At 38.7% G+C, this 25,799-nt stretch overlaps 1 protein-coding gene across 2 annotated transcripts in view; it reads left to right on the top strand.

Moving 5' to 3' along the window:
* Positions 1–25,799, top strand: part of samd10b (sterile alpha motif domain containing 10b) — a 59,535-nt gene that overhangs the window by 20,023 nt on the left and 13,713 nt on the right. For both annotated transcript variants that reach the window (XM_008413907.2, XM_008413906.2), the window contains 2 exons: positions 16,793–16,977; positions 25,169–25,337. In XM_008413907.2, coding sequence (XP_008412129.1) covers positions 16,793–16,977; positions 25,169–25,337 — 354 coding nt within the window. The remainder of the gene's footprint in view (positions 1–16,792; positions 16,978–25,168; positions 25,338–25,799) is intronic.

Raw genomic sequence — 25,799 nt, 5'->3', positions numbered from 1 at the left:
GGCCGTCTCTCTGGTTCTTCCTGAAGGAGACCCATCAGGAGTTCTGGTGCTGCTCACAGTGCAGACGGTTCTCCTCACTGTTCGCCGTGTCAGCCCTGGTCCCTCTCAGCCAGAATCTCCAGTCATTCTGTTCCTTCACCCTTAAATAAACATAACAGAATATGTTCTGGGTGTTATGATTCATTTGTTAATTGAAACAATGTTTAATATCAAGATTAATTTATTTCCTTAACAGTTCCTTCTCCTGTTCCCTCAGAAGGGCAGAGTTTAAGAGTGACTAATTACATTTACTGAAATATAGTYGAGTAACTTTTTGAAACTCAAATGAACTTTTAGGAATACTCTTACTATGCTGAACTTTTTACTTTTACTCAAGTCATTTTATTATGAAGCATCACTATTATTTAAACTAATTTTTCATTTTGTCTTTAAAATACCAAAATTTCCACTGAACTTAATATTTTGGGCCYTCTAATTGTGTAATTTTTTTTAGATATGAAATAATTGATAACTAGATCAATTACTCAGTACTGATCAACTTTTTACCAAATGCTTCTTAGTTTAATTTCTTATTCAGCTACAATTTACTTTGAGTAAAAACATGTTGAAGTGCTACTGTTATTCCTAGAGTATAAATTGTGGGTCCTCTGTCCATCTCTAAGGAACAGTAACCAAATGTTGAGGCACATGTTGACCAAAAACAGGCAAACTAAGGTAGGCAAGTTATACATACACAAAGAACTACTTACATTAATAGTCATATTTACTTTATATGCATGTGGGCCACACTTGGCACACCTCAGGGATGTAACCAAGAGAGGCAAAGATTGTAGCAGGAGTTCAGCTTTTATCCATTCTCCATTCTGTATCCTCACTAAAGGTCACTGTATTCAGGCTACATAGTTTTTGAGCCAAGACAGCGGTATGGCGTTTATAGTTAAGGTTTACATTGGAGCCGCGTGGGAGAGCGGCGCGCGTGATCCGCACCGAGTTGCAAAGATCCAGAGATGCACGAGGCGCTGTGACACGCTGCGCATGCGGCGGCGTCAGCTCGTGCCKCTGCGTGTCCGCTTMRACGCGCACAATGAACCGAGCTCCGTGCTCATGATAAATTAAAACAAATTCAATAATTTCCATTGGCATGATTTATCACTTCTCTTTTTATTTCTCTTTCTTTCTACAAAAAACTGTATGATAAAAGCTTTCAGGTTGGTGCTCTGGTCTCAGCTAAACCTTTTTTTGAAGGAAAAATTTATTTACAAAGACTTCAAAATTCATTTTATTTGTCGTTTTGTTTATTTATTTTGGATATTTGAAATGCCTTCCAGTTGCAGTGTTAAATGTTCATTATAATTTAAAGTTTACTGATCTTTCAGATTGTGTTCTTGCATTATAATTTTGCCATTAACATTTATTACTTAAAAATGGTCTAAAAACAACAATAATATTGTTTATCAAAAATCAAAATTTGTTATTGTGACAGGTCTACACACATATGATATATAGTGTAGTTAGTTTGTTGCCATGGATGGCATAGTTACTTTGAAAGAGTAATTTGATCACTCAATGAAAAATTCATCCATCATCTAGAAAATGTGCATCTCTTTTCCCTCCATTGTTTACGTTTGTGTCGCTGGTGTTACATATGTAACTTATCTCCCCAAGGAAAAAGAAGAAAGCAACAATATGTGTTTTCTAAAAAATAATCACCAATACGTAACTTGGATACGTAATTTTAATCTGATTATTGGATTGTAAATAGTAAAACGTTAGATTACTCGTTACAAGGGGTCAGATTAGAGTAACACGTTGATGACACCATTGTTTGGCATTTTTGCTCAAGCTATTTACGGATCTTTCAAGTTTCCGATGTGTGTCCCCCCAATGATAAACTTGCTCCTACGCCCTTGGGTAAGAGTAACAGTGATAACATTACCAGATTGTTTTTGTCTTCTTCCATTTAATCATCCCAGTTTGTGACTGAGACCAGTAAATGGTGCAATGTTTTACCTCATCTCTCTTTCTCTGATTAGCTTAATTTTCCATGAAAAAAGCCCTTTGTTGTTGCCTCCAGAATGGGGAATATGAAGCTAGCTGACGTACTATGCCAAACACCTTACCTTGCACAATCCTGTACCTGTTTCAGCACCTAAGTGTTCATAGTCTCCATGAGACTCTACATCATGTGCAGCAGGTTTTGCCTCGTGTGGACACACAATGTGCCAGCCTCTGTCATCCTCTGCTCTGTTATTGAGGCTAACCTAAACATTTCACACATTTAATTGAGTGCAAAATATGAAGATTTATGATGTGATTTATGCTGATTTGCTTAAAGCAGTTTTGGAAACCTGAGTAACGTCAGACAGCAAATGAAATTTATGATTCAATAACTGAAGTTTATTCTTTGTAAACAATATAATAAAGATTAATGACCATGAAAATTAGAGGGAGTTGCTGGGAGAAACCCAGAAAATAAATGAAAAGTGGAACGTTAAATCACATTCAGATAAATTTGTAGTATCGGGGAAAAGAAAAAGAAAAAAAAAAACATGTGCCAGGTGTTTTGATGGGTATCAGAGGCAGGTCTTAAAATGTGATGGATCTTTTTCTCTGGCTATGGGAAATTATTCACCAACACGTTTGAAACCTGAAGTGTTCATCCAGACAACCCTGGAAAAATGCAAAATAAAAAAAACATAAATAAAGAACAGAAATATCTGTTTTCCAAATATTACTTTTTAGTGACTTCAAATGAAAGGTTTATGGTTAAATACATGGTTCATTTTGCCTAATGAATCCATTTAGAGAAGAGCTGAGCCTATGAAATCCTGGATTTAATTGCATTGCTTGCTAAAATTATATGCAGAGTGGAGATAGGGCAGAGCAATTTCATACCTTGATTGTTTATGCCAGTGGCACTGCTGATACACTCCATCTCACCTGTATCAGCAGCGTTGCCTGAGCCTGCCTGTGTGGCCCCCATCACACACTCCCCCCTTCACTTCTTTTTTTTCTGGTTTCTTTCTTTTTTTTCCTTACCCTCCTTTAAAGGAAAAAAAAATGAGACGCAGTTGTCTTGATCACTTCAGACCACTGCAGCCTTCAAATCTCTGTTATTTATATAAATTTCCAAATTAATTCCCTACTTTCAGTTTTTTGTGTTTTCTTTGCATCTCCCTCACAGATGACCCATTTACCTTCTCTCTGCAATGTGCTTTTGCTCTCTTTGTTTCCTTCTCAGCTTCTGTTGAGCATTAACTTTATCTTTTTCTCCCTTTAGTTTAGTATCCCTGCCATAAGCCTATTTCCACATTTTTTTTCCAGATTTAAAAAAAAAATCTTTTTATTGTTGTCTTCCTGATTTTATTTTAGAAATGGGGATAATTTTTCAGATAAGCCCCACAATAGTTATTCGGTTTATGGAAATGTCTCTGTGTTTATACTAATATATGAGCCACAGAATGTTGACTTACTTTAGTAACGCTTCACTGCTTAGACATTTCTTTCCTAATTTATTACAAAGATCTATGAGCGCCGAGACACATTAGCCAACACAGTGGACTACTCGCGTGACTCCCATGGTTTAGGGACACTCAATAATTTATTGACCGCTGAACCTTTCCTCATCATTTTCTCTCATCAGGCTATGGGGTGAGGGTGCTGCATTGATTTATAGACTAGATGCAACTTTTAAATACAAGTGTGGTTAACTGTTATCTTTATGGATCAGTTGGCATCTATAACCGGATTTACAAGTGACAGTGGAAGGGATTTCCTTATGGAAAGCAGGAAAAAAAGATGCAGATATCTCCTGAATAGTTTTCTGAATGCATCACTGAAAGAACAATCCACAGTGTCTCGTGAAAGTATTCATGCTTGATTTTCTTTTTACATTTTGTCATATTAAATCACAAAGTAATGCATAGTTGTGAAGGACACATGGTTTTGAAATGTTTTTAGAAAATAAATCTGCATTGGTCATGAAACACAATCCACAAGTTATTTTGTCATTTTACTGTCATTTTTAAAGAACCAGGATTTGATTTCATTTTTTTAGGTTTTAGATGAAAGAAAAACATAAATATTTTCTAGAAAAGAGGAGGTATTCATTTTCTTGATGTTCTTTTATTTGATTAGGACATTGCATCAACATTCTTGGTAATGTAAATATGCCCAAATTGGCACAATAGCTAAATTATGTTATTAATTCAAAATCATGTTAAAAAAGCACATATTTTTCACATAGTGAAAAAAGGGCAAAGCAAAAAAAATGCATTTTTTCATTTTAACTATGTTAGAAACATTAGTTGGTTCTTTATTAATTTTAGCCAGCAATGCAGCTCCAGAGCCACAGGTTGCAGATCCCACAACGACTTTACAAAAAGAAATGTAGGAAGAGGAAATACATGTTGGTCCAAACCATGCAGGAGAGCATGTAGACATGTGAATGAAAGAGCTCTGCTCAGATGAGAGAACTAGTTTTTCACCAACATGCTAAGTGCTATGTGTCACAAAAAAAACAACAACTTATGGCTGCAAACCTAAACTCTGTATGTCTACAGTGAAACACGGAGGTGGTGGAATCATACTGTGGGCATAATTTTCTTCAAAACAAGGACACATCAATATTCAGGTCTTGATGTTGAATTGCATTTTGTTTTTACAGTGAAAACCTTTTCACTATGCTTTGAAATAGTTCACGGCTCTGTGTTCATCATAAAAAATTCTAACAAAATATATGAACTTTTTTAGTTTTATCGTGGCAAAAAATGTGGACAAGTTCAAAGGGCTTAAATACTTATGTGTGAACTGGAAAAGAAAAACTTGCAGCTGCCTGTGTGAAGTCTTGTTGAATCCTTTTCTTTTTTCATAAAAAGCTAATGATAAAATCTGTTTCACGATGCGGAACACTATAAAGCTCATTAGTAGACCATCTGGTGTGTTTGCTCGTCGCACCGAGTGGTCGGCTTAAATTGCTCTTGAAATGAAAAGAAGACTCTGTGCTGGGTTAGGGTGGACAGGGACTACTTTAGACCTTTAGGAAACCAAATTATCCTGTCACGTTTACTGTGTTGCCCTTCAAGAGAACAGCATTGGACAACAACCTTAAAATGCCAGTCTGGTTTAGAAGTTTGGACAGGAGCGTTCTGTGTCAGAAAAACCGAACAAATTGTGACATTTTAGATTAAAGCATGTTGCAACATTGAAGGTCTGAGGAATTTATTATTATGATTTGACAGCTGAATCAACTGGTATTCAACACAACATAATGGGAAACATTTCTATCTAAAACTTTTGAAGCGGTGAACTTTCCTTCTGGAAATGAATCTGAAATCATTCAAATTGTAGAACTGGATTTATTTATCTTTCTCAAAAGATCAACAAATATGAAGAATGCGCTTCCAAAGACCAATATTGTGGTTCTGGAAGCCATAGTCTGAATAATATGCAATATTTAGTCTAACAGATGATCTACTTCCCCGTTAAATGTATTTAGAAACAACTTCAAATGAATGAATAATGTGATCATTTTTACTGCAGTTTTACAATTTGACACTATAAATGGCAGCAGCCTGGGGTCCTTGTCCAGCCTTCTCTGTCACACTCCTCGTCCTTTTAGTTATTGCTCCAATTATCGATATGTGCACGTTTGTAAATATCACAAAACAGAAAATTGCAAACTGACCTTGAAATCCTCTCATTTTTTGTTTTATTGCCCTCGATGGAAAGACATATTTGCTGCTTGTTCAGGCATTAACACTTCACTCATATTGTGACATTTTTAATATGCGAGACTAACCTGTGAAAGAGATATCCCCAGCTCATTGTCATTTCATCAGAGGAGCAAGAGTCGAGGAGCAAAGTGGTCGGAACGTTTTTAATCCATGTATCTCATTTTATCGCTGCTGCTTCATCTGCTTACATGAGCGATGTGCTCCCACTCTGCATGTATATGAAGTTGCTCCCTACTTACTTGACCTTTCTGTGTAATTTTCCCCTTTTCATGCTGTGCCCCATTTACTCTAATTCATCCCGATGTGACAATCAGACTAATTTGGATAAAGTTTGATGACGATTTTTATGTGAGGTGAATCATAACAGTAACATTTGTATGCGAACCAAATGATCTCCCGATTACTTCTGCAGTAAGGGCGCTGTGTTATTTAATTATTTAACACTTTATGAAAAAGATGATTCAAACATACGCACGTGTTATATGCCGTGAAAGAAACGGTACTTAACTCTTCATTAGAAAATCATTCATGCCATGATTTTTTTTCTTCTTTTTTTTTTTGACATCCACCATTCTGACTGCATCATTCATTATACATATAGCTGCCTAATGGAGCTTGAGTTGCTCACTGGTGTGTGAATATGAGTACAGTGTCTGTGTAAAGCTAACATAGAGCAAGTGGTGTAAAGGTGTAGCAGTGCTTAAATCATAACGCCTCTGGAAAAAAAAAAAAAAACGTATACATGGGATTGTCCTGCTTTTACTTTTGCCTCATAAACCAGAATTTGGACAGTTCTCCCATTTCCACTTTTGATCCGGAATAGTTTCCTCATTAGTATTCTTTGTAATATGCGTAGATATCGCAAAACCGATCTTGGCAAATGTATTGTTTAGCTCAATAAAATTCCCAATGAAATATTAATGAGATAATTTCTAAACAACATGTCTGAAGACCTACTAAAATATTGAGGTGTGTTGTAGGAAGGAAAATATTAAAGACTAAGAAAAATTTAAAGAGTTGTGCAAAACGCCATATGTGCAGATTAGATTGCATTTTATAGTCAATTATATTTGTTAAAGTATATTAAAAAGTTTACATTGCAGATTCATATCCAGTTAGTAAAAATCTCTTTGTAAACGCTAAAAGGAAATTTGGTTTCGCAAAAACAACGTGGTGTCCAAACATTTTGTCATATGGGCCAAAATCCTTCAGCTCAAAGTAAACAGCAAAAACAAATAAATGAAAGGCATATAAATAAAAAAATACATCTGCTTAACAATAAACAAAATTATTGGATTGAATAAAATAGTTTGTGTTTAGAAGAAAAAAGATCTTTACATTATTATAAATTCCAAAACAATGAATTTTGAACTTTTCTGTTACTAAAGAAAGGCATACAGTTTTCTGATTGTGTTTTGCATTTTCTTAGGCAAGGAAAACTTTTTCTGTTTTCAGTAACAAGAGCAGGATATATCTTTCTTTGAAAACACTTTCCATATTTAGCCTAGTTTAATGAATTATTTAAAAGCGGATCTAGAAAAATCCAAGTCTGCATCAGTTGCCTGTCCCAATAGGACCACAATTTTAACCATTCTAGTTGGGGCCCACGGTACATATTTAAAATCCGCACTGAGCGACGCATTGGGTCGCCCCGATACAGTTCGTAACTTTAGTAAGAAAGCAGGTGTCACCTTTTCCTTCAACAATGTTGTTTCCATTTATCAATTTGCTGCAATCCAGCTCTTCTGTGTATTTGAAGGACATGGATGACAAATGTTTGCGGAGCATTTAAAAAATTATTAAAAATCTATAGACATTAATTTTTAACTACTCCATTAGTTCCACTATGCCCTTGCCACGGATATAATAGCTTTTGTAGGACAAATAATTAGCAGGAGTACAATTTACCTTAGTGTTGTTCAGGTAAAATGTACCAGAGCAACACTCTTTATTCATTGCTTTAAGTCTTCCTGTCTCATCATTTATAGCTGTCCGGTAGGGACATCTGTATGCTGCCCAGATTTTTGTGACTAGACTGACTACACTCTTTCATTCAAAGGGTGGTGGCAAGATCACAGCAGATATAGAAAACAACCATTATTTTGTAAATAGAAGAAGAAAAATGGAAAAATGTGTTTAAAAAATACAATGTAGGTAAATTCTGATATTTTCCGTACTTTCTCCAAGCAACAACAAAAAGATCAAAATAGTGCTAACATACGATTTTGAAAGAGTTCTTTTTTTCTTCCTCTTCACACCTGAACAGGCCACATAAAATACATCAATGCATTATCATCCCCTATCAAGGTGCAGTGAACACATATTTCTGTGTAGAACAGTGAGTTTCATCTGATCTGATGAGGGCAAGGGTACAGGAGCGTTTGTATCAGAGCTATGTTCGAGGTTTAAGCCTCAAAATCAGGTAACTGCTGTTAATGCAGATTGACTCATTGTTTATATCCTTCCCTGATTTTATCAAACTTTATCTCATATCCTATTACTTAGATTCATATCCTCCTCCTCTGTGTCCTTCCGCTCCCTTCCTCTTTGACATTCACTCTGGATTATTGATAGGCAAAGAGATTTAATCTGTCCTCCCGTGTCGTCATATGAGGGCTTCAGCTGTGAAGGGGAGCAGACAAAAAACACTGCGTCTGATTACTATAAATCATTGTTAACCTTTTCTTATTCTTCAATGTTCAGCATCTTTTTGGTCTGTTCATTGTATTCTGGCTTGTTCTACACCCATTTTATGGTTGTTTTCTGCATTAACTATCTGAGCTTTAAGGTTTCCTTTTAACATTCTTCCAGTACGTGTTAAAATGTCCCACCTCTGTACTATGCTTACCCTTCTTTTCAGGGATATTTTAAGTTGTGAAGAAAAAAAAACAAAACAAAAATGAAGTATTTATTCTAAATAAGAGATTTGACCACCGCTGGTGTGGAAGAGACACCATCTATGCACCTTGTCTTCTCTCTGTGACACATCAATACCTGATCAATAGTTCTGTCTGACTTTGTGAATGTGCTTGGTCTTCCAGAGTTGTTTTCCTTCGCAGCTGTGCCCACAGAGAGGAAACTGGCATTTATCATGTCAGCAGGGCTACGTTCTCCCAGGATAGCGCTTCTGTCCAATTTGTAGAATCATAAACGAAATGCCATCCCCACCTGTGTGCCGGGCAGCTCTGTGCATCCTGAGGCATGGCTGCCCTGTGATTCGATTCCTGCATTTGCTCTCCATCTGCACGGCCTTCTCTCTGTAGCTTTGCTCAGCCTCAATAGCCCGGATGCATGCCAATAGAAACTCCACAGATGTACGACTGTGCGACTTGGCCTGTGACTCACAGTAACGCACGTACGGCAGTGCTGACCTTCATTCTTAGTGGTATGAGGGAATTTAGCTTGCATGTGTGCATGCTGTGCCACGATGAGAGTTGAATCTGTGCTTGTTTACTATCATCCCATTATTTACTTGCTTTCGTGACACTGATGGTTGGTGAAAGGTAAACCTTAGCCCCATCCTCGGCGAACGCTCCCTGTCAGAGTGGATAATGGACTGCAGTGCTTAATGTGAGCCAGCACGGGGTTCTTGAGTATATTCAAAGCTCTAAACACATTCTGGTCTTCTTGCTTATTCAAGAAGAGTAATTTCAAGGTTTATTCATTGGGTTCAAACTGGGTTCTAGTGGACTAGGAGTGTTGAAAGGTCCACTTGCTTTACCAGCAGCATGCAGAAATATTAGCATGCTCAAAGCAGTAGTTGGGATACCAAGCGCAATGTGTTACACAAGCATTAAATGACTGCATTATGATGTTTCACACTCTGGAAGATTACAGGGTGACTGCACACATTTATGTATTACTTATGCTGCAAATAGAATGCTTTTTTTACTGGGCTGAATGCAAACTGTTGGAGCAAGTAAATACCAATATCAAGCAGCTGAAATGCACCATGGTGTCCTCTGCATGTTGCCCAAAATACGGTGGATAGACCAACTGCCTTGCTCTCAATGCGAGAGGGTAAAGTTAATGTGAACTACTAGGTTGATGCCAAAGTTATCAAAGAAAAAGGAATCAGGCTTCTGCAGAAGAGCCTACACAGCAAAAATAGACTACTTTAGACACTCTTTGGAGTCAAATGAGTAATGCTGGACGATGCCATGTTAATTTACTCTGGGATTTGGCTCGAAACGACCTTCCAGGGTGCCGTACCTAACATCTTAATTACCTTTACAAAAGGGAATACCTCTGAGATTTGGCTATCCTTCCTGCACAGCAGATAGGTTGTTCAGTCAAGAGGAGGTGATATGAGGTTACACTTCACTGGGCTGAGTCGCTTTGACCTTCCTACCCTCTGTACGCTCATGTAAAGCTTTCCGTGACACTTTGCCCTTGGTTTTTGGCACTTCTTGTTCCAACTGCCAGGGATTCTATGCAGTCTTTGAAAGTGTGGAAAAGTATAGAATATGGTTGAATTTCTTCCTTAGTAGACAAAGGCCAGCATGAGATTTGAATTTAAATGGTCTAATAACGTTGAGTAAAAAAAAAACGCCACATTTTCACAGTATTTGTACAAAATGTCTAAACTGAAGTCTTTAACATTATCTAATAGTTTCTATTTAAAACCAAAAATCAATAGTCATTCATATTGCTTCTAAAATTTGTCATTTAGCACATATAGTCATAAAAATCCTACTTGTTACATGAATTGTTATATTAACTTTTACATTTACTTTTACATTTTAACTTTTACATTTTAAAATGTTTATTAAATGTCTATTAAATAAGTCAGGCTATCTGCTCAGGGAGTCAGCCTGCAGTCAGCTGCTTAATAGACATGTCACTCAAACCTTTACAACCAAAGTTTTACAAAGTATTGATTTAATAAGAAAAGAGTGACACTCCTTCAGTTTGGACACCATGGCAGTGAGTGTTTTAAAAACACTTTTCTAAAATACAAGAAAAGTCTGTAGGCAGACAAGTTTGTCCTTGCTAGTGAGAGTCTGTGTAGTGGCCTTCATGTAGCCAGGGCTGTTAAACTGTAAGAATATGGTGTAGCATTTTAATGGTTTTGAACTATAACGTTTTAAAACTTTGGAATGTCTTGAAACATTCCGATAAATGTTTCATACTTAATTCGAAGACATTGCAAATATGCATTAAAGAAAATTGACTACAGCAAAAAAGTGTTTGGGTTTCTAGAAATAAATCCTTTTTCCATTATCCAAAAAAAAAAAAAAAACATCTAATAAAAGTACTGGGTTATTGACGGAGAACTCACAGATAAATGCAAATCCATTAAAAAATCATAAGATGGAAATTTCAGTGCTTTTTTTTTTGGTCTCCAGCCAAGGGATGTCCAACTCCATTCCTAAACAGGCGGTGTCTTGCAGTGTTCCAGGTTCAATGCACTTTAATCAAATAAACTAGGCTTCTGCAGAACTTGTTGATATTCTGAGGAAGTAATTCAGACATTACTTGTGGCTTGTTGGAACAGTCACATCTGAAATATGTAGGACAGCAACTCTCGAGGACTGAATTTGGACACCCCCAGTACACCTGACCCTTGTAGAATAGGATTTTAACATTGCTGCAGCCTTGGCACGACACTCACGAGGTGCACAGCAAAGATCACGGTCAGACAGCGGGGAAGCGGGCGGTTGTCCCGTCAGACTATCATTTTCCGAAACCACACACACACACAAAAAAAAATAAATCTCATAAAAACGCTCACGGAGTCGGTGCGACCGCACCGCACAGAGCAGAAAACTCCTGGAGTCTAAATGACCTCGTCTCTTACTGCTGGAGTGTTAAGCTATACCTGTGGTTCTTAACCTGGGTCTGGTTTAAATTAAGCAAAACTATAACAAACAAAAGCGATTTTACAGACATAAACCACGCTTTCAAGAATCTGATACGTCATAATCCGATATCATAAAATTTTAAATAATGTTGATCTAAATCAGCTCAACTGCCAAAAAACTGTGAAATGTTCCTTTATCTTGCTATCAGATTGGAAGCCAACTACGTTTTTCATGATTTGTGGGACACACGGATACCACAAGTAGAAAAATGTTTTTTTTTATAGATATATATATATATACTGGAGAATTTCAATAAAAAAAACACTGCATGAAATTATTATGAAAGAAACTCTGAACGGTCCTCTTTTTCACCTCTTTTTTCATCTAAGCATGGCAATTTAATTGTACACAGTTAAAAAGAATCCTCTCTTTACTAGTATAGTTTTCTTTTTCATTAAAACATTACATTCCGACTCCCACCCTATGCTCTCCATCATCCCTCGTCCTACCGCCCCCTCTCTGGGGGGGGAGGTGATAAAAGTCACTCACAAGGGCACAGAGAGATAATACAACACTAGATAGTGACAAATAGGACAGTGGGGACTTGGCAGTTGTCCAGGCTCATCGTGCGCACGTTCTGGCGGACGAGGAAAGGTGAGAGATAACCCCCGAGTCTGATTGAAATCACAAAGACATAACGAGACTTAGCAGAACCTAAATAAACGTCAGCCCCATTTTCTTAAAGCTTGCGGTCTCGCTGCCATGCCGCTTCAAAGGGGACATTAGTTTGACTGTGTGGATATTTAATTATCTTTGGCTGATCTTAAATTCTCTTTGGTATCTTGTGCCAGAAGGTTAAGCCAACTAAGTCCATTAAAGTCTGCAGAATGAGTGCTTTGCCTTCATTTTTATGACCGCTTTAGGAGAGGGAGTCCGGCACTGTGGAGAGATTTAGATTCTAATAGACGAGAGCGGTCATAATCCAGCAATTCTTCATTTTAAAGGTTATGTCTATCAAGTGTGGAATCATTGTTTATTGGCAGCAAAGTTTTGGCTTGTAACATTAACGTCTCGTCCTCCCGAGATCTTTTTACCTTGATACAGTCAAGGTTGGTTTACAGGAATCCAGGACTAATTTACAGCTCAACTCCCTCCTTCTCCTTCTTGTCAGTCTCGCTCTCGCTTCTCTGCTTCCTCTTGTCTCTTTCTGATAGATTGGCAGGTCTTTAGGGTTTTAAGGCGCTTAGTTTTCCATGTTCCTTCCTCCTGTCTCCCGCCGTTAGGCTGACTGGCAGTAATTATATCTGAGTTGGGTCCTGGTTGATCCCGACGACCCCAAGGACGTGACGACAATAAAAAAGACTGATAAATGCAAAAAGATTACGGGAAGGGGGGGAAAATAAGATAATGAAAAAAGGAGTACAGCGCATAAGACAGCGAGGCTGAAGCATGCAGAAAAAGGAAGTCGGGAATGATGCACATCTCTGCAGAGTAAGAAATAAATGGAGGGAGATAGGCTGGACAAGGTTACACTTCACTGATTCCTGACAGGGATTTTTCTTTTTCATATTCCCTTTTTTCCCTCTTGTTCCTTCCTGCATCACAGGTATGGGAATTCTGTATTCATCGTTGTTCTCTCGAGCGGCCTTGTATGCTAAGAAAACGTGTTTTTGTCTTCACTCCTCTCAGCTGCAGCCAGGTGCTTCTCCTCAAACATCAGCTGTCTTCCAACAGGTTTCTGTGCTCCGCTGTTAAATTGTGAAGTAAAATCAGAAAATGTGTTTTTCCCTTGATGGATGAAGTTACATTTCTATATATATATATATATTTTTTACCAGTTCTGTTTGCAAATATAACCATCTTGCATGGTTAGAAATGTATATTCAATAGTCATTAGTTTGAAGCTTTTCTTTCCTGGGTGGAATGGTCGAAAAACATAGACCTTTGATAGTTTCCTGTGTGTTTTACAGTGGGCTGCACTGTTTTTGTAGCAAGACAATCCTGTGAATTTCTCTGTGACGTTTGCATGTGAATGTGGGGGTTCTGTCCAGTGACTCCAGTTTTCTCCTGCAGTCCAAAAACAAGAATGTTAATTAGTATGTTGTCCTTATGTAGGTGTATGTGTGTGTGTTGTCCTGTGATGGACTCGGTGTACGCTTGCCCAATGACCGCTGGAAATAGACACCAGCCTCCCTGCGATTCTGCTAGAATAATCAGAAATAGACGATCATTGGATTTTTTTTTTTACTTTCTGAGCTTATTTTAACCAGCACACCTTCTTTTTGTTTATATAAAGTCCAGAATAGTCTTAAATTTAACTCTCGTTCTTGTTGAGAGAGAAAAATGCACTGAAGAAAATGAAATTAAGTTTCCCCGCTCTTCTGAAAGCTTTCTCTTACATTGTTCTCTTATAAAGATTTTTTTTTTTTTTACATCAGAAAGAAATGAAAATGACATTTGTTACGCCTTGTTCCACTTTTAGTTCTATAATCAGCGAATCTCTCTTTGTCTCAATAACCATATTCACATGAGCTGACAAGATTTGAAAGGGAAGTTCAATTAACACAAAAGAATTGGATACCACTTTGAATACGCTGTGAGTCTGCAGTTACTTACCGACTCGTAATAAATTGAAATCATCTGCATTTTCTCAATCAGCTGCAGTGCAGTCAAAATGCCGTATATCATTGTTTTTACAACACTTATCCATTTCAATTCTGTTCAGGCTTGTAGCTCACATTTGTTTTATTCATTCCAATTTTCAGGCCTGTAATTGAGAAATCTATGCAAAAAGAAGTGTTAAAGACAGCATGCAGAAGACAGCGCAGAACTGAAATGAAAGTTGGAGAAAAGTAATACTTACTGTGAGAATATGAACTTTGGCCTCAAACAAAGACATAATGTGCCACATAGAACAGTGTTTCCAGCTCAAAAGTGAGTTCAGAAGGTACAAGAAGGTATGTGATTTCTTTTTATATTGATAGGGAGCAAATCAGGAAAAATGGTATGAGAGCAATAAAAACTTGGCAGACTTTCACCTAACAAAGGGATTTAAAATCGCTCTGTGGTTTGCTACAGTGACAAATAACTGATGAATTCTGAAACATTAAATTCTTCTAAGAAATAATGCAGTTGTTCTAATATCAACTCTGGCTCTGACCATCTTTTTTTTTTTTTCTTTGATTCAAGCAGGCACCGACACTCGTGTCTATTTATATTCTTACATTTACATCATATTGTGCAACACATTTTAAGCCCAACTGCAGATTAACTGCAACTTAGTCTGCAGTTAGGTCTTTGTGTCAAAAACATAACATTTTCCCCCCAAAAAGGATCCAGGAGCTAATGTTGCCTTGTTAACTGGAAGCAAAGTAAAAATACCGATATCCATTCAGACAGAAGCTGCCATCAAATTCATCGTTGTCTGAGCCTTTTCCTGTCCTCAGACAATGAGGGCGGGGGGCGGGGGGAGAAAACACGCAGGACGAACTAGGTTTCTCGGCTGATCAGGAAAAGCCTTGGGATTCCCCTATGGATGGATGGAGTCTTTATAAAATCTCTGCTGACTCGCTACTAAAGTTGTCACCGTGGCATGAACTGTGTTATGTCCTAATCCCTCGCTGTTGTGTTCCTTCTTTTTGAAGCCAAGTCTCCTGTGCTATATATTCCTTTGTGACAAAAAGTATTTCCAATAGTGACTGTCTTTGATGGGTGACAAGAATCTATCCTCTTAACCTTTTTATTTTTACAGAGCTGTTCAGCTTCGTACATAGAATCTTTAGTTTGTGGGGGGTTTTTTGTCAAGAACACAATCCATTCCCCGTTCATAACGACAGACAGTGGCACAGTGCAGTTCTGGACGACATGTCATTGTTCGACTGTGAGGGCGACTGTGGCTCAGTGGGAAGATTTGAAAGTTGTGTGTGTGATTTCGGCTTCCCCCTGTCACATGATGTCGATGTGCAGTCCCATTGGACAAGGCGTTTTACCCTAAGTTGTTCATGTAGGAATGAGTGTGATTAGGTGAATGTGGCTCTAGGGTGAAGTGCTGTAAGCGGTTGCTATGACTGGAAAAGCTTTTGATATAAATTCATTTAATTCACCATTTTTATACATATAAAGTAATGCCTTCTTGCTTTAGAAAGACAGGCCTTTTCTAAGAGTCTAGTTGTGTCTAAACACTGTGTTGTAAAATTAAATATCTGCTTTATAAAACCTAGAACAGGTGTTTGCAATTTATTTGTTTCATTTTTTGATATGATGTGGTTGTATGGCTATTTGATAAATACAATTTGCTCTTTTACATGTGCTCAAATATGTACTTTTTATTTCTGTATCTGTTTTAACCACTGATTATTTTTAATCATTTCTGCTCCACGGAGCCTTTTCTTGAACAAGGCAGCCATGTATAAGTGATTTACCAGATACTGGCTGTCTGTGGCACAGTTGGGTTGCTATTAACCCCTAATAAATGGGCTTCTTGCCAATCCATCCAGGCATGAAATAACACTGCAACTCATGCTAGATGTTATTACTATTCACTGTTTCATCTTTGGTTCTCTTGACAAATGAGTTTTGGGCCTAACAGTAACTCACTTGTGATTTAACACTTTTAAATAGATTCCCAAAGATCTTGAGGTAATGTTTCTCCTCTTTAATTCACATTACATTGCATTAAATTACCCCATAGGCGAATAAAACCCCAATGACTCCGTTTCACTGTTGGATAATAGCTCTGCTAGAGATGACAAACCACAGGTCAGATTTGATTCAAACTGCATACGATGCCTCATGGCGTTCACTGAACTGCACTTTGACCCTAAGCTGACAAGTTGTCTGCTTCGCCGTGTCACAGCCAACACTTCTGTCCATCCATCCAACATTCCTGAGAGAGCAGGGTGAAAGAAGGACAGAGAAGAGGAAGAGTGGAGGGCAAGATGAGTGAGACACATCCCATATATTCATGATGTAGGGGTTATATAAACAGGAACCAGTCTGGTAAGAGAGTTACTTTTCCAGAAATGATGTGCTCCCTCTTTGAATATGCACTCAGCATAATTACAAATCACAGTGAAGTAGCTCAATCTCCCAGAATCATCGTTGCATCAGCCGTCTGTTTACAGCGAATCTAGAGTTGGTAAGCAATGTGCATGCATTAGAGTAAATGTCAAAATCACTCGGTGTAAAGATTTTATGTAAGCAAAGGTAGAAAAATGCTGATTGGCTAAAATTCTCCTTTTCTCTCCTGACCAGCGGCGTCCAGCTTCAGTTTTTGCCGTGCCTCCCTGGAGCACACGGTGTCTGCTGAGGAGCTGAGCTACCAGCTGCCGCGTCGGGCCGGAGGCAGCAACCTGACCTGGCACGACGGCCGCGGCCAGAAGACAGCGCACACGCGCACCGTCAAATTACTGCAGCAGCCGGGCACAGAGGGCATCCAGGTAGAAGCATTTCTGCACAAACAGAGCAGAAGCCGAATGCATCCGGTCCATGAAACTAACCCCAAGTGGCGGTTTTGCTTGCAAAATGAGGTCAAACATATTTCGGCAATCAAGTGCTCTTTAAGATAATCCCTTATCAGAAATACGTTTGGCATTCTCAACCGTCTTTTTCTTCTTGCACCCCACTGCTCACATCCACTTCCATGTCCCACTCCAGTGTCCTAGCAGTCAGTGCAGTAATTTCCGAATTAAATATCAGAAACAAAATATTTTCTCTCAATGAAAATGCCAAGCAGTCTCCTTGGTTTTTAGCACCACAGATCAGAGATAAACTTCAGAATATCTGGGCATTAATGTGTGGCTATAGTAGGACCCAAATGCATACAAGACCGAAGTGATTGCAGACAGATTTTATTAGTAGTAAACTGAAAGGAACTAACACCAACTTAAGAGCATAAAATTACAAAGTTAGCTTATTCTCACAAGATTGTGGATAAATGTTAAAGTTGTGGCACAATAGTACAGCCACAAGATCATAATAGTGCAAAAGTAGCATCTGCATTGCTTGCTTCAGTCATTGTTTATATCCGGTTTTATCCCATCTGGCTTCTTCTGGTTAAAAATTATGATACGTCTCACGTTCATGTCATAAAAGTTGGCCAAAATGTGATATGAACTTTGTGACGGATGCGCCGAAAACTCTCAGATATCGTATCTGATTTAGTACCACATGTAAAAGTGGAATAAGTCATATCTTTGGGGGGTGAAGCGATTGGAACTGGGCCGTTCAGACTATCATGAAAAAGTCAGACTTGGATCATGGGCAAAAAAAAAAAAAAAAAATCGGATTTGAGTTGCATTTTCCTGTTGTGTGAATTTAGCCGTACTTATAGGAAACAGAAAATAGTATCTTAAATCACCAAAATAAATAGAATTTAAGGACTTAGTTTTTGTTATCTTTTGCAAGTTTTAAGAATTATTAACCAATTGAAAGTGATTCTGAAGTCCTACCTGGAGCCTTCTGGAGTACATTTTCTTATTAGTTCACTTTCAAAACAAATTGAGAGATCTGCCTGTGAGATGTTGTTGGAGATGAGCCAAAATGTTCATTATTGGTTGATTCTGCAGTGGTAGAGCCACCAGAGAAGAACTGGTTATGTAACAGTCACACAAGTGCTGATGTAATGGTGCTTGTGCGGTCTAAGTGAGTCAGAAAGCTAGAGATGATGTTTAATGTTAAATATGTCTGAAATATTTCTTTATTTTATAGATAAATGTTTCTCACCAGGGATTTAAAAGCAATGAGTTTAAACACCAGATATAAAACTCATTTGAGTGCTGTCAGGCATGTGAGGAATATTTAGTGGCTTATCGTCATAGTGATTCAATGCAGGGAGCCGTTCGCACCATTTAGTTGGAAACACTGCTTTATTGAAACTTTAATTCCTCCCAAAGCAAATGAGAAGTGAATCAAAATGAAAAATGACTATATTAGAGCGGATTGAATGCATTGGACCTAAAACGGCATGTGAATCAACTCCCTCTTTTCCATTTAAATATTCAAATGACAGAGAGCTGATAGCCCCGTGGATGTCCTTTCTTTCATTTTTCCAACCGCTTTTTGAGAAAGTTTGTAATTCAGAGACTGTGAAACATGCACACTGTACTCGGTTTGTTTAATAATTCATAAAAGAGAGTCCTCTTAGCTGCAACAGCTGTAAAAGGCTTAATAAGAGACGAGTGAAGAGCTGTTTCCGTGTGATTACACAAAGCTTGGATAATTAAAGCTCCTTTATACCATGAGAACTAAAGCTTATCACTTCCTCGTGGCGACAAGCTTCTTTTTGCATTATTTAACAAATGAGAGTGGAGTCCAGCTCCATGAGGTGCGTCTGCGCATTTACCAAACACCACGGTCGGTCTCCGCTCATATAGCTGTAATGATAAGAAACGCGTGTTTATTGGGGTGCAAATGTGTGCGCACGTGTATTGTGTTAACTGCTTGTGTGTGCATGCGGTCCTCTCAGGACGGCTGATTAGATTATTCTCCATTAAACTGGCTGGGCACACACAGGCCTTAATGAGGGAGCCGTTTAAGTAAAACACGGCTCAGTTTCTGGATGTAAGGTAGGACCTGGGGAATCCTTCTTATGTGCTTAACAAAGCTGATAAAGCACGTTATGCATCGCTGTGCAAACTCCCAGTCAGGGGGTGATGAGAGATAATGATGGCAGAGGAAGGAGAGGTGGTGGTGGTGGTGTTTATCCATGCACAAACATGATTGTTAGTATCAAAGATGTCCACAGCCTCTAAGTGTCACTGGTTCAAATGGAGCGTAGCGACACATACGGTCACCAACAACCATATATCCTGTTTTCGGTGATTTAGAAGAAATAGGACAAAGGTATAAGCTAAACAAATTACAATTATCCAGACGATCCAGTAACAAAATTATTTATTATTCTATTTAACTGAGTTTAACTGTGTTTTGGTTGCTGGATGTGAACCAATACACCGACCTCTCTGCTTGCTGATTTTTTTTTTTTTCCAAATAATGAGCTACTGTCTCATCGGTGCACCTTCTGTGCCGACCGTGCCTTGGCTGCTGTTTGGATAACCAGATGGGGGCTAAGGGAGGGTTTTCTGTGCGCGGCTCATTTTGCTGTCTGCCACACAGCTTGTGGGTGAACGTTTAGATGAGACCGGGGACTAGGTGGAATAACAAAGACACAATTTAAGAAGTCTCCTTTTCTCTGAAGCAGGACTGAGCTTGTTACAGGAAGCAAAGCTCCTTCGTGCGCTAATTTGCTTTGCCTTGGTGGGCGAATAAGAAAGACTGCTCTGTGATTATTTTTTCCCCTCTCATTACCGAGTGCCGTGGCTGACCTTTTGAGCCGACACTGACACAAAGAATTGAATTAATGGAGAAACACACCCGCATGTAATTCAGTCCTTTTTTTTCTTTTATTAGAGATGACATCTTTTAGTCATCTCTAGTCTACTGTATTATCTCTAGTCTACTGTATTCTCACCACAGTTATACATTTTTTCAGTATAAATATTTACAATGTTTGTGGGGATTTTTTTAATTTAGTATTTTACCTTTAAGTGATGGTATTTATGCTGCTTCTCTCTTAGCAAAGGGCCATTTCTCAGAATGAGAGTAGTTTAAATTATTAGGGCTGGTTTATACGCTCCATTTCTGTCCTTTCCAATGACATGGAAGCACATGGTTTTGAGGAGCATTTTCTCTTGTTTAGTTTTGGAGCTAGGTGAAGACTGAAAGCCCTTCCATTTTTTACAAGCATTTGCACGGTTCAGTATAAGTAGAGAAAAAACATTTCGCAAAATGGTTGGAATCGACTCACGAAAGCCAAACTTTGCAGTTAAAATTTAAAATGAGAAACTATTTCTACATTTCTTCTTATGCTCCCAGTTGTTGACAGATTCTTTCTGCAGCGCCGTCCACTGCGGCGCCTCAACTGCCGCTCCCCTTATGACATGACGGACAGAGATTAAAATCTCAGTGGGATAAAACAAAGCATCTTTCCTACTCTCCATTCAGCCTACCTGTTGCCTGCCAAAGGTCTGGCTCTGTCTTGGTCTGTTGAAGCCCAGCTAAGTCACAGACTTTAATAGTTTCCTCCATCTGTGTTTCCTTTGACATAATTGCAAACATCCTAGTGATGATAACAACTTCCGTCACTTAGTTACTGCATTTGCATCAAAGAGTGTTGCTTTCTATTGTATTATTTCGTCTGCATAGTATTATTTCGTCTGCATATGGAGTCACAAAATCATGGAAATCACAGGCACCTGCAGGGAACCTCGTGGTCGACTGGCTGACGAGTTCCGTAAAGCTAATGATCACCTTGGTTGTTTAAATCCGCGATGATGAAGTGCAGAAAACGGACAGACCACACACACAAAGAAAATAAGAGCTGCTGGGCAAAGAGCCAGAAAAGCTTGAGCCTATATTGTCCTTGTCCTGGCACTCAGTGATGTGTTACACTCTTCAAGACACATGTTTGACTCATGCTAAATAGAGAGCTTTGCGAAAATCCCATCTGGCTCTTTGTCCACCCACTGAGAGGCTGCTCATATTTGCATGAGTGCAAACCTTTTTAAACACTCAGAATCCCGGGGACAGGCAAAAACAGAGCTGCACAAAAGCTGGCCGAGGTTGAGGGTTCACACTTCCACAAAGTTACTTACACAAGAACAGTCAAGTAGACACTTGACAAAAAGCCACTGGAGCATTTACAGAATCCCCCTGACACACTTAAACAAAGGCACGAGACTGGACTGACCAAGGCGAAGTAACGGGGTGCTAAACCCCAAGAAAAGGGGAGCCGAGGAAAGTTTCTGTGCAGAGAGGGACGAGGGAGGGAGGAGGATGAAGGAGATATGTCGGATCATATGTCATGATCTGCCAGGGTCTTTGGGATCAGAGAGACAGATTGCAGATCCAACTCTAATGACAGCAGAGCAAGAGTTCGATGGGCACCAAAGATTGGGGAAAGGGAAGGAGTTGTTTGGTCAGACAGCAGATTGCAGGGATGATAGAGGAGGAGTGTTTAGTATCCTGCTGAGGGATGAAGTGACACCCAGAGAAGATTTACAGCCGAGAGAGAAAGTAAGGAGGAGGTACATGATATGCATACCACAAAAAAAATCAATCTATTCATCCTTGTACAGTAGAATTTTTACTGCTGATTAGCATTGGATCGATCGTCAATCTCACGCAGGGTCTAACAGACTGCCATCGGAAGAGGTGTGTTATCGGTCGCAAAGAATGAATTTAGCAGATTCCCCACGCTCTCTTGACTTCCAGCTAATCCCTAATTAACTACACACGAAGACACTGCAAACACACACGCGCGCACACAAAATTACTAAGGGAGGACAAAGCTCACAGAAGTCAAGGTAATGCACAGACCGAACTGACGAGAAGATGAAAAAGGAAAAAAAAAAAAAGATGTGGAGTGAGAGTGTCAGGCAGAGGAGCCTGAGATTTATGTGAACTGAGTGGAGGAGGATATGGGACATGATAGATCAAAAGGAGCAGTGAATGGCAAAAAATGCTGTTTCAGTACACAAACAGAATGATCAATGGGAGAGTACTGAGAAAGTCAGAGTTTGATATAGGGAAGGATGGGTGGAAATGCACAAAAAACACTGAAATACAGATATACAAATCTGCATATTTTTTATCCAGAATTTATTGGAGGGCTACAAAATAGTTTCAAATGATCTAACCATGTTTGTTTTCAGCCTACATCAACCAACTCCTACTTTGAAAACTTGACACTTTCTTCTTTCTGGATTTCACTCGTAATTCTTTGAGTAATACTGTACCTTTAAAAAAAGTAAAAAGAGCAGTCAGACCTTTTCAACTATTTCACATTTTCATCATGTTACAACTTCAAATGCCAGTGTAGTTTTGGGGGAATTTTCTGGAGCGAGAAGATCAGATGAAAGGCCCATGATGGAGGAAATACAGAAATCCACAACTCGGGCGGGAGGATCTGTCAGCTGTGGGTGCTGAGAGATCCATACATGTGGCCTTTATGAAAGAGTGTCGAGAGGAAAGCTTTTGTAAAAAGAAATCCATAAGTCCTATTTATAGTTTCCCTCAAGCCATATAGAGGACACAGTAAACACTTGCAGGAAGGTGCTTTAGTCAGAGAAGGAAATCAGACATCATAGTCTATATATTTCTGTAAAAATAATATTGCTTTATCTTTATAATGAAAGTGGTGCTGGCAGCATTATGCTGTTGGGACGCACTCTTCATTACAGAGTTGATAGGAAAATAGATAGAGGGCGGTACGAGAAGAAATGGTGGCAGAGGTTCCCTTTCAGCAGGACAACAACGCTTTAATGAGTAGTTATTTAACACCTTATTACAACCAATCAGGAGCTTTGTTAGCTGTACAAAGCGTGCTTGAGATAAAATATCTCACCTACTTGGTCTGATAAAGTTTCATTGATTATTTCTGTACATACGCTGTATTTTCTATTTTCTTATTTTTATGCATAATGTCTTGAGACATTTGTTGTGAATTGGCGTTATATAAATAAACTTAGTTACCAAGTGTTACATTAAAAAACAGAATACGAACCTGTCATATAAGAGTTTGTCTTTCTCCAGACAGATTTGTATTTTTCTGCAACTGCCAGCTTTTTTCCCTTTTTCTTCCCAGTCCATATCATCACCATTTAATAGACCGCCTCAGCAGATGCAGCCTCTGCCGGGCCCCTATCCCTTCCGTCTTTTCTTCTGTATGTAACAAATGAGGGACCTCCTCCAGCTGGACAGAAGTAGGTCTCAGGAGGAGCCGGGAGGTAGCAAAGGGTGAGCAGGGACGAGACGGATCTGGCCAGAGGAGATGCAGTCTGATGGATGGCCAACAAATGGAGCGAGAAGAGTGAGGGATGGAAAAAAGAGAGAGACAGAGGGATGATTGGGAACTATTATTCCATTTCCCTCTTGTCTGGCTTCTTGATGATGAAGGCCATTATTCACACTCAGAGTATAGCTAACTCTTCAGCTCACAGCATTCCCTCCCTTTTCTGTCCTATTTTATATGCGCTCACCTTTTCTGTCTGTTTCACTGAATGCCATTTGCTACATTTTGATTATAAATGCACACGTAAATCTGAAACAAATGCAAACCTATGTACTATATTACCAAAGTATTCATTCGTTTGCCATTATGAACATTCTTAATTCATACATATAATAATATGATTTTGGATGACAGCTTAAACTTTTCTAGAAAGGCTGGGAGAATACAACTGTTCCACACTGGGTTAAGTTATTTGGTTAATTTTACTCATTTGCAATGTCAAAATGATGCAACTGTCTGGTTTCCTGTTGTATAAGCAATAATTATCCTCTGTTTATCGTATTTAATCATCCAGAGGAGTAACCAGTCCCACGTCTTCCCGAACTCGATCCCGGCTAATGACTGGGCTCAGCTGTAAATTTTCTGACGCCGACTTGCTCAGAAATATGTGTGTAATTGGAAAACAGGCACACTGGAGAGGGGAAATGCAGATGTTTTCAATTAAGTCCAATAAAGCAGATCACACTTGGTTGGCCAACGTTTAAGATTCGATAGCTTATTAAAAGAGAAGGTAATTGAAGCTGCATGTACAAATATACAGCGCATACTGCATGGGAGCCAAATTGAGATGTGCAGCTTTTCTGCAAGCTGACCATTCTGTTCTCAGTGAAAGTGTGTCTATGTTGCATTTGTGCATATGACATTTCAGCATACTTAATCTCATTAAACGCAGTCAGCTATTGAGCACAACATTTGGCAGCCGTTCAGTGCTTTTCTGCTGAAAATAAGCCAAAGTCTTTGTTTTAGAGTCAGCTCAGCCAGAACATAATTGAATGGATTAGCTATGAGAGTAAGTAACTTCTAATGAGAACTGAGGGGACATGGGGATCGTTGTGTTTTCTGGCCTTATGAACCGGTTGTCACTTTGTAATATCCAAATTAATTTCCTGCAATCGACTTGCGCGAAGGAAGGGCCTGCGTTGGCTTCAAGCCTGTGTCGGTTAATGAACGGAAAACAAGAGATGCAAAAAGACAAATGAAAGTGAAACTATTAGATAAAAATCTTAGAAGAAACACCATGAACAGTTTTTAACACGACGTCCCTCTTAATCAGGGGTTGTGAGGTGAACATAAGACGCTAATTCAAATTTAACTCAACATCTGTTTGCCTGTTTATGCCCACAAGCTTTCAAACCTTAATCTCACTAATGAATCAAGTGCTGCATGGAAGCTAATTGTGTTGATTAAATTTGTTCTGCATAAAGCAAATTATACCAATTTTTTTTAAGCGGATAAATCGGAAAAACATTTTTGGTTTGGTGGAGTTGAGGAAAAGTGTCAGTCAATATTGCAATTTGTTGGCAATTAGATGACTGTTTTCCTATTACTATTTTCTTGTCTCTGGTTTACACTACTGGGAGTAGTTTTCTTTAAAATTATGGTATTTGAATGCATCCTTTCATCTTATTTCAGCATAATGTGACAATCCTGCATGGTGAAATGAGCTACATCAGTTACTGCATGTGCAGCTTAACTGGGGAAACAGAGATGTGTTTCAAATCTCATATGAAGACATATGAAGAGATACAAACATACTCGGTTGCTGTTCTGTGTTTCAGCTGCATCCGGGTGAAGCCTTCACCGTCTATCACACCAGTCCTACGCTGTCCTGTCTGTCCAAACCTGTGGTGCTGTGGACTCAGCAGGATGTCTGCAAGTGGCTGAAGAAACACTGTCCTCACAACTACCTGACCTACGTAGAGGCCTTCTCCCATCACGCTATCACAGGTGCAACACACGGCAGAAAGATAAAAGCACACCGTCTTTATAACACATTAATGACATGAAATAACTGATTGTTTGCACTTTTTGTATGACTGTACAAAAAAATGTGCAGTAACAAAATATTATTGAATATTGAGTATTTTTCTTAGTATTGTATCAAGTTTAAAATTGTAGTATCACGACAAACCTGAGGAACATTCAGAATATTGCTTCTGAGTGTTCCTCAGAGTAAACCATCTTAGAAATTATTCCATGACCTTTAGAGTGTTTTTTTAATACACACTTTAGATGTATTTTTCTATTAAGGCACATCAAATGAATGCATTAAAATGCTAATAGGTGTCACATGGGTCTTTTTTTTAAATCCTACAGCTTAGTTTTTCAGCTTGAAGGGGATTTAAACTCAAAAATCTACAACTGAGATTTAAAGTATTCATTGTGAGGTGACTTAAAGGGTAAAGTCTC

The sequence above is a fragment of the Poecilia reticulata genome, linkage group LG7 (assembly GCF_000633615.1).
Source record: "Poecilia reticulata strain Guanapo linkage group LG7, Guppy_female_1.0+MT, whole genome shotgun sequence".
Lineage (NCBI taxonomy): Eukaryota > Metazoa > Chordata > Actinopteri > Cyprinodontiformes > Poeciliidae > Poecilia > Poecilia reticulata.
This window is presented reverse-complemented; position numbering and strand designations above follow the sequence as displayed.